This window comes from Scleropages formosus, chromosome 18 (genome assembly GCF_900964775.1).
Source record: "Scleropages formosus chromosome 18, fSclFor1.1, whole genome shotgun sequence".
Taxonomy (NCBI): Eukaryota; Metazoa; Chordata; class Actinopteri; order Osteoglossiformes; family Osteoglossidae; genus Scleropages; species Scleropages formosus.
In genome coordinates, this window is record NC_041823.1 from 24,654,943 (window position 1) to 24,667,613 (window position 12,671).

Genomic DNA, 12,671 nt, shown 5'->3' on the forward strand with positions numbered 1-12,671 from the left:
AAACAATTAGAACAACCCTATGACATGAAGTTTGTAAAAATTTGAGTGGGTCATGTGTAACATGAGGTGAATGTCACAAATGTCCTATAGGAATTCACTGAAACATTAAATTCAGTTTGATCCTTAGAAAGAATCACTTTGGACCAAGTGCGTAAAGTGATAGGTGTTTAAGTTTTCACAGTTTTTAATTCATATATGTGTTATCTTTCCAGGGTAACATCATGCTCAACTGCAGAAGAGCTGTTAATCCTGATGGGACAAACGTCTCACCCACAACACAGTGGCTCCCAGCCCTTTAACTTTCTCAACAACAGAGCTTCAGTGTTTGGAGCTGTGTGTTACAAAGCGCATTTTTTCAGCCCACCATACATGTCATTGCATAAGGGCCCTGCCAGAGAGATTGTTCCCAACAGTCTCTACATGCAGCACTATGCCCTGCTAACACAGTGTCTTTGTTTTGCACAGTGCTCCAAGTCGACTGCTCATCTCTGTCATCATTGCTCATGTTCATTTCTCTCGTCCACATTTCTTTCTCAAGTGGCTATAATAATCTATGGCTGCACTTCTCTGTCATTCCTGTTTTCATTTGTTTTATATTGGCAATGAGGAACGTGTGTCAGGGTGTACACTGTGTGGTCTGTGCCCTCCACTCCTCTTACGTACTTGACTCACATCCCCTGTACAAAGTTATCTCCATGAGCTCTTTAATTACTAGATCATTTTTCATGGTGCATCGAAAATACTTCTGGGGTCCCTTATTGATAACGACCAAAATTTAGGGACCTTCTTGATAACATTTCAGGAGACAGGCACAGCTGGTAGCATAGTGGTTAGCGCTGTTTCCTCTGAACACTAAGATTCCAGGTTTCCACCAGTTGCAGTACACTTGAGCAAGATACTTATCCGGAAGTGTTCCAGTAAAATTACCCAACTGTATAAATAGGTGAATTATTGTAAGTAACTTAACATTGTACATTGCTTTATAGAAAAGAATCAGCTTAAAGAATAAATAACTTACTATTGTAAGTTTAATTATTGATCTAGAATATTGTAATTTGTCAGTCTTGATCTTGCTATTTATTATTTGCCTTTTTTTTATTTTGTTACTATTTTTTCTTTATTATTTTGTCAATATAACCATGCACCTTGTTATTTTATCTCATATAAAGTATTATCCTATCCTATCCTGTCCTTATCCAAGAGTTTCAAGTTTATCTTCCCAGAAAGCATTCTGCTGTTGTACCTTTTGGAGAGGTACACGACTTGCATAAGAACTACACTGTACAAATTAGTGTAATTGTAATTTGCTTTGGATAATAGAAAACAAATCCAGTTAACAATTTTAAAAAATTACTAAAGTTATGCACCGTGCAAGATGAGTGCTAGCTCACGTCATCGCAGTCTAAATTCAATATGCATCAGCAACAACATCCCTGCTGTGTGCTTGGCGGTTAAAGAGAGTGTGGAAAGATGTCACTTGATGAGATAACTGCTAAGGATTCTTCATGCAGAAGGGGAGATGGCAGCGATAGGCATGATTATTATTGCAGGGAGTTGAAAAGGGAAATGTTTCGCTTTGTGGTGCTGAAGAGGGAGAATTACTCAGATGGTGATAAGGTTGTTGGGGATGGGGGTTATGGTAAACAAGAGCGTATGTGAGCACAGCATATACTCACAAAAAGGGCTTAACACTGGAATAGGTAGGGTAGTGGTTTGAGCGACCACCTTGAAATCAAAAGACCGAGGTTTAAATGTCACCTATTGCTGTAGCATGCTTGAGCAAGGCACTTACAATGGAAAAAACTACTCCAGTAGAATTAAACCTCTTTCAACTCTTTCAAATAATTGTGACTCTCTTTTGAGAAAAGCATCAGTTAAATAAATATAATAGTCACACATTCCACAGAAGATTACAGGTAACAATTACTTGTCTTTCTTTATTTTAATACAATGGCATCTTAAAATATATTACAAATGTATTGCCCAAAACATGGATTCATAATAGACTGAAAATTCCCATTTTTTCCTGGCTGTTTGATTCTCCTCATGCCCCTTACAAAAGCAATTATTTGCACTATTTCTTCATTTTGCACATTAAGACCAATACCCGAAGCGCCTTTCAAAACAAATTAGAGGAAGAAATGCTTCTATTCATTAAGAGAGTATTGTGAGATAGTCTTTTGAAAGCCTCTTTACACAGCAGTTCTAAGATTACAATCTGGACACAGAAAGTCACTGCGGTTCTGAGAAAAAGAGACAAACAATAGTGCATTGGTTGCATTCCAAGCACATTCCTTGCTCCTGGCACCACTCAACTACACTGATCCCAGGTTAGGGGCAAGGGAGTAGGGACTGCTGCCATCGATCTGCCCTGCTCACCAAGCGTTGAGGAGCAGTCTGAGGCTCTTAAGAGACTAAAGTTTTATCACACAGGCCATCTTGATTTCAGCCTAGTATGTCTTATCACCATGATTTTACCTTTCTGTTTTTTTCTAAATTATGCTTATTCTTCCTATTTTTCAAGAATTTGCAGACATGTGACATTTAAATGACACTTTTCTCCACAGCAACTTGCAATGTTAGGCTACCTACAATTATTTGTCCGTTGATAGAGCTAGGTAATTTTACCAGAAGAATTTATGGTAAGTACCTTGTTCAAGGGTACTACAGCTGGATGTGGAATCTAAACCTGTAACCTTTGGGTCCAAAGGCAGCAGGTCTAACCATTATGCTAGCAGCTGCAGCCTCAGTATAGTTGATTTATAGCAATCCTCCATCAACGAAGTTAGTTTGGAACAGAGTTTGGAGGAAAATAACCACAGATAACAAAAACAGAGATTCAGGCTGCTTTGGAATAGTGTAAGCTTCACAGACTTGAACTCTGTTTAAGATCAGTCCAAACACACTACGACAAACACCATAGCCTATCAGTGCAAGAGTGAAAGAAAAGGGTGAAGGAGGACACTCAGCTCTGATAAAAAACATACAGAAACGCTGTCTCTAGAAAGCTAATGAATGGTTCGCTAAAGCTTTGGAGAATGTTTATGTTATGTGCTAATGTTAAGCTTTTTAACCATTAAACTGAATTTTTAACCGTTAAAACTGAAATCCTTTGAATTGCACACTTTTCTTGTTGTTTCATTAGGACAGGTAAAGACATTCATCAGCAGAATAGGCCTGACAGCTGCTACTTGACTTTAGAGCCACAGAACCTATGTTTCAACGTAGATCCTTCACTGCTGTTTTGTCTCGTAAATTCCTGGAAGCTTCGGCCATGCTGGTTGCCTTTGTCATTCTGTTTTGGCACATTTGGAGTGGGCTTATTTTATATATTTACTCATACTTACCCTTGTGTCTTGGATTACAGTGCACAGGAAAGCAGCATAGCAGAGGTCAGAAGTCAAGAAGAGTGGATAGGGAGGAAAAGAAAGCCGCACACATTGTGCTTGGATTTGGTTTGTCTGTTTTTACCACCTCCCAGGCGGTCACCCGCCCCCTACTGGTTACTTGTTCCGTCTCTCCAATAAAACAGGTAATTCTACATTCTAGACAGCAAGCTCAGATGGAATATAAGAATTGAGCTTGTAGTTAATTATCTCTAATTTATATTTTTATTACACTTTGTAGTCAAAAGTGTACATTGAGATTCCAGCTAGGGGAGCCAAACTCGTTGCTGCAAAGTAAGACACAATATCATGGATATGATGTAAGGCAATTTTAACAAGCACCCCTGATGCAGCCCAGGCTGCTTGCTCATTGCATCCCTCATGACTTCAGACATGTTCTAATAGGATTGGTTATCCTGCCAACAAGAGTGGCCCAGAAACAGAACAAGCTTCTTAGAACAGCAGCATAAAGAAAGAGGCAGAGCCGAAAAACCAAGCGGTGAGACACAGCATCTATCTTACGTTTCCATCTGGAATCGTCTACTTTCCTGTTCTTATGGCTATACAGCTCTGCCTGAGTGCAACATCTGAGGTCCATATGGAACTGCTGTATCACATCTACAACCCCTCCCTCCACTGCCCCCCATTGCACCCCCTAGAGTTATGACAAGCTGCCTCCTGGCTATACCAAACCCAAAATGACTTAATGCTGCATTACTGGAATTGCTTGCTGCACATGTAGCCCTTGGAGCTCTCCTACTAAGCTGGTGTGATATAATGGCTTTTCTTAAATTTCCATGCCAGGCTGTTAGATGATGACTTGCTGATGCAGTTCGAAGCTGTGAGTGGTGTGTATGTGGAGTGGGAAGGAGAGAGTTCTGAATTCACTGGTTGAGTGGATAGGATGAAATCCATCCGTCAGCAGAGTGTTGTGCTGCAGAACCCGTGGATCCGAGTTCCTTCCTACCGTGGGAAGACTGAGAGCAAATTCTCCAACCAGAGACACACAGCATAATCCGGGGTTCACGCAATTTCCACCACAACAGACCTGTAAAACCCAATGGCACACTGCCTCAGGTCATTCCTACAACCCTAACTTTCACCCTTAGCTTGCATTCCTGTCCTGTCTATCTTACCTTTCTTGCTTATGGAAATATTGTTGGGTTTGTTAGATTTAATCATAGTCTGTTTCCAGAGCAACAGACAAGGTGACACCCAGCCATGTTTACTGGAGATAACGGGCCCGTCCAATCGAGTTTCCACTTCTCCAAAAAGAAACAATTTAGTGTAGTGACATTTTAATGTTTGCTCATATAGCTGCCTTTCACTTGAAGAGTTACCACTATTATTACTCTGAACTGCAATCCTACCATTTATGTCTAGCAAATTTAGAGGAATGAATAAATTGAAGGTCATGGAAAAGCCCAACAAATCGACAACAACGGAGAAACAAAGCAGTCAATCGCATAATGAGGTGGTGTGGAAACATTGATTCCCTTCTGGCCTTTCTCATCTGAGAAGGATTCTGCAGACTCATACACATAAAAATAATTCTCGGGAGGTCGTGGGGAGCACAGAGGCCGCAAAACACTGGCAAGAGCAATCCTCCCCGCTTGAGTCCCCCACCCAAATACTTGCTTCATTTTTCCATGACTCTAGAGACAGTGGTGTCTGGGTAGGATGCAGTGCTATTGTGGCATACCTCCTGTCCTCTTGGATCAGCCCTGACAAAAAGCCTGATGGGAAGTTGTAGGAATTCCACATATATGGGTTATTTGGCTTCCCTGCTCAAAGCTTGTGCTAGGAAAATAAATCATTGAACAGAGACATTTGCTTTTGGTAACAGCCAGGACAGGACACACTGACTGGACTGATCCACTGTATTGTATGGTTTACAACCACACTACTCTGTTATCATGGCACTTTTTTCCTTTGTATATTTATTTACGTGAGGGTATGCCCTAGAGGTAACTTAACAGCCGTCTACATGTTTCTTGGGTGCGTAGAAGGACTTGCCTCACCCCAGTGTACACGTAAGCCTGTGTATAACTCAAATGAGTTCTATTTCTAATATTTTTTGGTCCTCAATACTTGACACGACATTGATGGTGGGCTAAATGCTTGAACGGTCTATGAATATCAATCATGAAGATGGAACCTGGCATAGTATGGCATATCAACACCTGACAAGATGTTATAGTGTTGCTCTGGTGCATGTCATCACACCTGTTGTGGATGAAAAACACATTTACACCTAATTTTAATCAAAGTTTTGAAAGCTCTGCTTAACTACAACAGGTAAAGATAGGTTCTTTTAAAGGGTTTTGACTGAGAGGGCATATATGTATATTAATATGAAATATGTACAGGGTGCGTGTGAGAGCTGCACCACTAGAGTTGGTGGCTGGCTCTGAAAGAGGCGGCCTCCTTTTTTCAAAATGGCTCCATTAATGTTCCACGGTTTGAAAAAAACCACACACCACCATGAATCTCACCTTGCCAACACTGATTTTAGAGCAATCACCCCTCACTCCCTGGTGAGAGGGATTTCTAAGCTGTCAGTTTGGAAAGAGATCACTAATGGATGTGGAGTGGGCATGAAAACCATCTGGGCCACAGCAGGATACATGAAAAGATCATATTTAGACAAGTTAGAAAACATGACTTATTATCTGTTAGTGTTAACCAATCTCTCTGGCAATCATAGGCCCTCATTATGGTGACCAAGAGACTGAGAATTGCAACGTGGAGGCCAAGACACATAAACACTGCAACCCAAGTGACCCACGCGCAATACATATCTCTGCTACACTTGGAGCTCAACATCGCTTCTCTCATCATGAGCTGACTGGGAAGATCTCACTGATGGATGGGACCGATTACAAAGCCATATACATTGAGCACAACCGTGTGCACTTACTGTCCCACAGTAGGAAGCTGGCTCATGTCACACAGTTAGTGCCATCTCTTGCACGCCAAGTGCCTGTCCTTTAGCTGAATAGTCACAGCCCAGGAGGCTGTTGGCCATAGGTGCTGGATGTTTTCATCATCAAGGTCTTTTGGTGGTTTACTTGTCCGTCATAAGTCCATATGCACAGAGTGAACAGTGGCAGTGCTGTAGGGAAAAGTGTAGTCTATATAATTTACATTACATTAACATTTATTCATTTAGCAGACACTTTTCTCCAAAACAACTTCCAGTGAACTGTATGTAGTACTATAAGCCCACACATCTTATTCACCGCGGTGACTTACACTGCTAGATACACTACTTACAATGGGTCACTCACCCATACATCAGTGGAACACACTCCCTCTGTCACTCACACTGTGGGTGAACCTGAACAGCGTCTTTGGATTAATAATAATAATAATAATAATAATAATAATAATAATAATAATATGGCCAAAATGGCCATACAGTACAGTAGAGATGCTCACGTCCAAGATTTTCAACTAGACATTAAAGAATTATGCGGCAGCGCCTCCTGCTGAGAGTTTTTAGTACAGCGTTGGATTTTCACTCCGCAGCCGAAGCGGAGCCGATTTTCCATTATGTCACTAGTTCAGAATCTGATACCGCACAGACGGAATAAATTATCCGATCCTCCTAAAATGTTTACATTGCCTCGTGTACACAAATCAGTTGACTTTAAGCAGAGGATGGCTTTTCTTAAAATAAACAATTCAAGCCTTGAATTTTTATAAGGTAAAGGTTAATTAAAAAAGGTTACACTGGTTGATCAAATAAAGCAGTCTGTTTATAATGATAGACTGAATAATTTTTTAAAGGGGTCTTTCACACTTTCGTTCAGGTTGACTTTTCTGACGCCTGCAATGAACGCAGATGCGTGACGAATGTACTGCAGCGAAACACAGATTTTCTGGATGACCTGCGTGTGGATTCTCTGTGTGTGGATATAGTTTTAAAAAAATAATGTTAATAGATGAAATAACATTATATAGATATTATAAGAGTTTTTCTTATTCTAAATGCCCGTGTCACAACGTTAATGTTTTAATGAGCAGAGTGAACAGAGCAACATGACGAATCTGTCGTATCGAAACCCAGACTACTTAGTTCAGTGCGCACCTCGTGTTGTGTGTTGGTTTTCAGTGAGAAGGAGAGTCAGGAGTCTGGGGAGTTTACGCTGAAGAATTTTCTCAAAAATTATGTCTTCTTTTAGAAAAGCTCTGAAATCCCAGCAGCGAAACCATCTAGAGAGGTCTCAGGTAAGGAAACGTGGTTTTAACAGCTGGGTTTTGTATAAATTCGGAATCTGGCCTCACATCACACGGTACCAATGCAATCAATGGCACTGCAGTGAAACCTCAGTATTTGAGTAATCAGTACTCAGTACCCAGCTAGATGATTTCTAGGTTGTAATTGCCTTACCTGTATTTACTGTATTTGCAAGGGCTTACATGATCCCTCCCAAATCGAACTGGCGTGGCACCTGAGGAAGAGATGTTGTTATGTAATAATATTTAATTCTTTTCTTTGTTCTGCGTAGCCTGGATTCCGAAAACGTTTGGGTTTCCTGGAGAAGAAAAAAGATTACAAAGTCCGAGCAAAGTAAGTAACTTATTTAGAGCGAGCCGAGAGTTCCGGTTGTTGTTGTGAACCCTTACTCTCATCCTGTACCGTGTACGTCAATTTTACACGTTCATCTAGTGTGATGGTCTTATGAATGCATTGTCCCTTAACGTTCATTGCCTTTTCTACATTTTGATGTTGGAATATGGATTATCATAAGAGTTCTAAACCAAGTTAGTATTTCCAGGAAAAATATGCAGCTCAAAAATTTGTACTGTAGTAGGGCTGTCAGCTTGTTGTTAATCGCACGCTTGTTTGTTCTAAAGCAACTTCAACTTGTGTTGTAATCTTGATCAAGGTACTTACCTTAATTTTACATTTATAAATTCATTTAGCTGATGCTTTTTTCCAAAAAGGACTGATTATTATTTACTCACTTATAGCTGGGTCATATTTACTACAACAATTTAGGGTACTGCAAGTACCTTATTCAAGGGTACTACAGCTGGACATCTATCCTGTGGGAATAAAACCTGTGACCTTTGGGTTCAAAGACAGCAGCTCTAACCACTATGGTACCAGCTCTCCCCAGAAATGAATTCTTTTTGACAAAATAAAAATACCTTGCTGCTTATACAGTTAAATATTAAGTTGATTTTATCTTGTACATAGGTGAATAATATAGTAGTAATATACTTCTGAGTGTGTTTTACCATGATTGTAAGCCATTTTTTTTTAATGTGCTTTTTATGGAAATTCAGTGACTTCCACAAGAAGCAGAACACACTTACAGCATTGCGTAAAAAAGCCCTGCAGAGAAACCCTGATGAGTTCTACTACAACATGATCAACACCCACCTGGAGGTCTGTACGCTCCTTCTCGGGCAAGAAAAGAAAGAAATTGTAGATTGAAGGAACAGGAAGCACTTTTATCAGACCTTTGAATCAGAATGTTTTATTGGCCAAGGAATTTTCTTTGGTACTTTGAGCAATATATTTAACCTAAATTTCTTATTTACCCTGATACATGGCTGTGAATTGAATCAAATTGAGACTGATTTGTCAAAAATGTTTAACATTTATTTAACAGACACTTTTCTCCAAAGCAACTTCCAGTAAACTATGTAGTGTTATCTATGTTTTGAAATAAAGATTTTAATAAGTACTCCAACACTGTAATAAAATTGCTGCCGTTTTTGAAATGGTTAAATGGGACTGATGCATAACGTGAAAGGAAGGCATAGCATTGGATTTGTATGATGAAACATAGTTCAAATACACTTCTGTTTTCAGTGCACTTGTACTTTGTGACATTTGACCTCTCAAAATGGGCATTTTTCCCCATTCACAGAATGGGGTGCACATGAAGAAGGCAAAAGCAGAAGATGAGGTTACAGAGGAGCAACTAAAGGTCATGAGAACCCAAGACATCAAGTATGTGGGCATGAAGCGGGTTGCAGAAGCTAAGGTAACATTCTTACAATGTAGAAAGGTGTAAAATAGGTAAAAATCATAGTCGGAGAATGTTATGGTGTGAAATTCTGAAAATCCTTCCTTAAGTGATGTTTATTTCATGCACAATATTTCCTTTGGCCACTGTTCCACTATCAAATTCTTCTTTACTGAATGTTCACAACTGAGAGCTATACATTTTTGTTGTTACAAGTAAAAGCCATATTAGTGCCCCTTAACCTTAAGCCTTTTTCAAACCCAGAAAATTGAAAGGTTAAAGTCTGAGCTTCACCTTCTGGATGCCACTGGGAAGCAGAAGAGTAAGCACATCTTCTTTGTTGACACTAAGAAAGAAGGTGAGTTGGAACCCACCTGTTGGCAAAATCATAGAAATGTTTTCTGTTACAGATCATAGAAATGCTTTATTCATTAGGCTGATGAAGAACGTACTTTTTTTTTTTTATTTTTATTTATAAAAATCACTGAATTTTTATTTAAATGTAAACTCATTACATTGAAAATGCACTTGGGTGTTTATTTTCTTGTTTCATTCATAAGCAAAACTGAAAGTTATTTTGCGCGGCGCCGCCATTTCATGTAAAATTTGAGACCCCAGTAAAATGAATTTTAAAAAAAAAAAAAAAAAAAAAAAAAAACATAGGCACAAGTTTGATTCTACGGTGTTTGTCTGCCTTCCAGTGTCAAGTTTTGACCTGGCCAAGCACCTGAACACAGCTCCAGAGCTGGTGGACCGTGTGTACAACCGGCCAACCCTGGACACACTGGAAAGCAAAACCATCCAGGGTGCCACAAGTGCCAGAGAACTCAAGGTTAGACCTTTTTGTGGCCTGCTGCCATGCTTGCTTTGAGCACACACTGGGATTGCTGTGCTCAGAAGTGTCTTCAATATCTGACATGCACGTGGGATTCCTTCTAATGGACTCTTCTATTTGTACGTCAGAAGCTGGTTATGCAGACTGCTTTAATTCAACGTGCCACCTGTGAATGGTGGTGGACCTGTTAATTTATCAAATTAAGAACGAGATCACTTCAGTCAAGTAGTTATTACCCGTAGCTGGAATGAACCTGTGCATATACTGTATGAAGTGCTCTTGGTCCTGAATCAGACGTTCACATTATACCTCATGTAAATTAATCCTAAACATTCAGATATGTTTCTTTGCAGTGTCCCGTTGCTTTTTGAACTTGTTTGCATTTTATGTGCAGTTTATACATGCAGGTGTTTGAAAATGCACAACTTGTTACATCTGTATGGAGCATGATGACTGAAGTGACTGAAAACTGCATTATTCCCAAGAACTGCACTGAGCTTGTTCTCCGTCTGTGTACCATTTTTTCACAGACAGAAGGAACTTTGTCATCTATCAGCAAAGTCCATTTCAGAGATTTGTACTTTCACAGTGGTGGAATGAGAAGGTCTCTAGTTTTGGATGAACCAGTACTGAGGAAAAAATGTGCGCGTTTCACTAGTATTTTATTTCATGGGCATCCTTTTCCAATCCATCTTGCAGAGACTGGCCACGCAGAGGAAGCAGCAGTATAAGCTGTTGTCGCAGCGGATTGATAGGGAGAAGAAGATGTTTGTCATCGAACAAAAGATTCAAACTCGTAAAGACTTGGCAGTAAGTGTGCTTTGGTCTGAGGCCTGTCAGGGGCACTTCCATAAGACTAGCAGTAGAGGGTAGAATTGGGTTGAAAGCAGAATTTGACTCAGCAGTACATGTGGTCCCTGATTCACGATGGTGTTACGTTCCCCAAAACCCATCATAAGTTGAAAGTATCGTGAGTTGAAAATGCATTTAATACACCTAAGATACACCTGCGTGACAGACTGGGAGATGTGGATCGCTGCCGCTGCCCAGCATCGCAAGAGAGTATCGTGCTGCATATCGCTTGTCTGGGAAAAAATTCAAAATTCGAAGTACGGTTTCTACTGAATGTCTATTGCCAGCTCACCATCATAAAGTCGAAAAAATCGCAAGTCGAGCCATCGTAAATCGGGGACCACCTGTAATTTTTGTATTTTTTTCCTGTCTAGGCAAGAACATATCCTAGAGTTTCAACATCGATTGATAATAAAATTCAATTGTTTAACTCCTGCCGACATTACGTCCACAGTTTTGCCTGCTTCACTAAGTGTACTTTCCAGGATTGGCTCTGAATTACTGCAGCAGTATACTCAATATGCTGTTTGTGAATGAATGGAAGTAGCTTGGACAACCAGCCTTTCTGTCTTTGTGTGTCCCTGTGTGTGTCTTTTTGTGTCTTCCTCAGGACAAATCCAAGAAAGTGAAGGTGAAAAAGGAGACAGCCAATGCTCCTGCAGTCTACAGATTTGAGGCCAAGAGGAAGCGCTGAGGTTTGGAGGCGACACCTTGTGATCCTGGAACTCTGCAGTTCGACTTTCAAATTTTCTGATCTTCTGCCAAAGACAATACATCAGGTGCAGTGTCCTGCACAGAAGACATTAAAATTGAAATACAAGGATTGTTACTGGATGACTACATGTTGTATATTTATTATGACACCTTTTGTAAGGCTTCATATGCACATTAAAGGTTTTTGAAATTGAGCAAACATGCAAGTCTCAGCTGTCACATTGTTTGTGGTTCAACTGTAAGCGCTGTCTGATTACAAGAACGATTTATGAACAACAGTGCTACTGTCAGCAGGTGGCACTAGTGGTTTTTGCAGCCTTTTACGCTTCATATCAGTTTTTCTGAGGGCATCAGTGTTCCGAAAAGGAAATGGATACTTTTGGATTTATATTCTTTATGCCTGCTCTCATCTCAGACACTGTGTTAATTGCACTTGTAATATTTGCTATCAAAATAATTGATGATAAATTTCAGCCTAATTACACTTGCATAATGCTTATTTTTAAATTTCAATTGCTTATGAATTGTCTGTCATTTTGATGGGTAATAGAAGCTATTATAATATTCATTTTCATGTTTAACATTTTATATTCATGGTTACACAGTTAACTCTGATACAGCAATAATCGTCCAATATTTCAGTGGCCAATGAACACAGCGTAAATGTCCCTTTATTCTGGTTTCCATTATAGCTGTTTTAATTGCAAATATTAAGCTGACCACCTTGTCTATTTGGATCCATCTTTGGAAGATTCATTTAGTATAGATGGGTTTACTAAAAACTGGGACAACCAGTGATATTTTTTTGTATGATAAATTTCACTTTTTGAGCCAAATTAATATTTCCGGTGTTGCTTTTGTCACTGATATACTGTAAATGTGCAGAATTTTTGTTTT

The 12,671-nt window shown here is 39.7% G+C and overlaps 1 protein-coding gene across 1 annotated transcript; it reads left to right on the forward strand.

Annotated features, from left to right (window-relative positions):
• Nucleotides 1-7,467: 7,467 nt before the first annotated feature.
• On the forward strand, nt 7,468-11,968 carry utp11 (UTP11 small subunit processome component). The gene is made up of 8 exons (XM_018726934.1): nt 7,468-7,619; nt 7,901-7,962; nt 8,685-8,787; nt 9,275-9,391; nt 9,638-9,731; nt 10,075-10,205; nt 10,908-11,018; nt 11,671-11,968. The coding sequence occupies exons 1-8, from the start codon at nt 7,560-7,562 to the stop codon at nt 11,752-11,754; spliced, it is 762 nt and encodes a 253-aa protein (XP_018582450.1). The 5' UTR covers nt 7,468-7,559; the 3' UTR covers nt 11,755-11,968.
• Nucleotides 11,969-12,671: the final 703 nt, after the last annotated feature.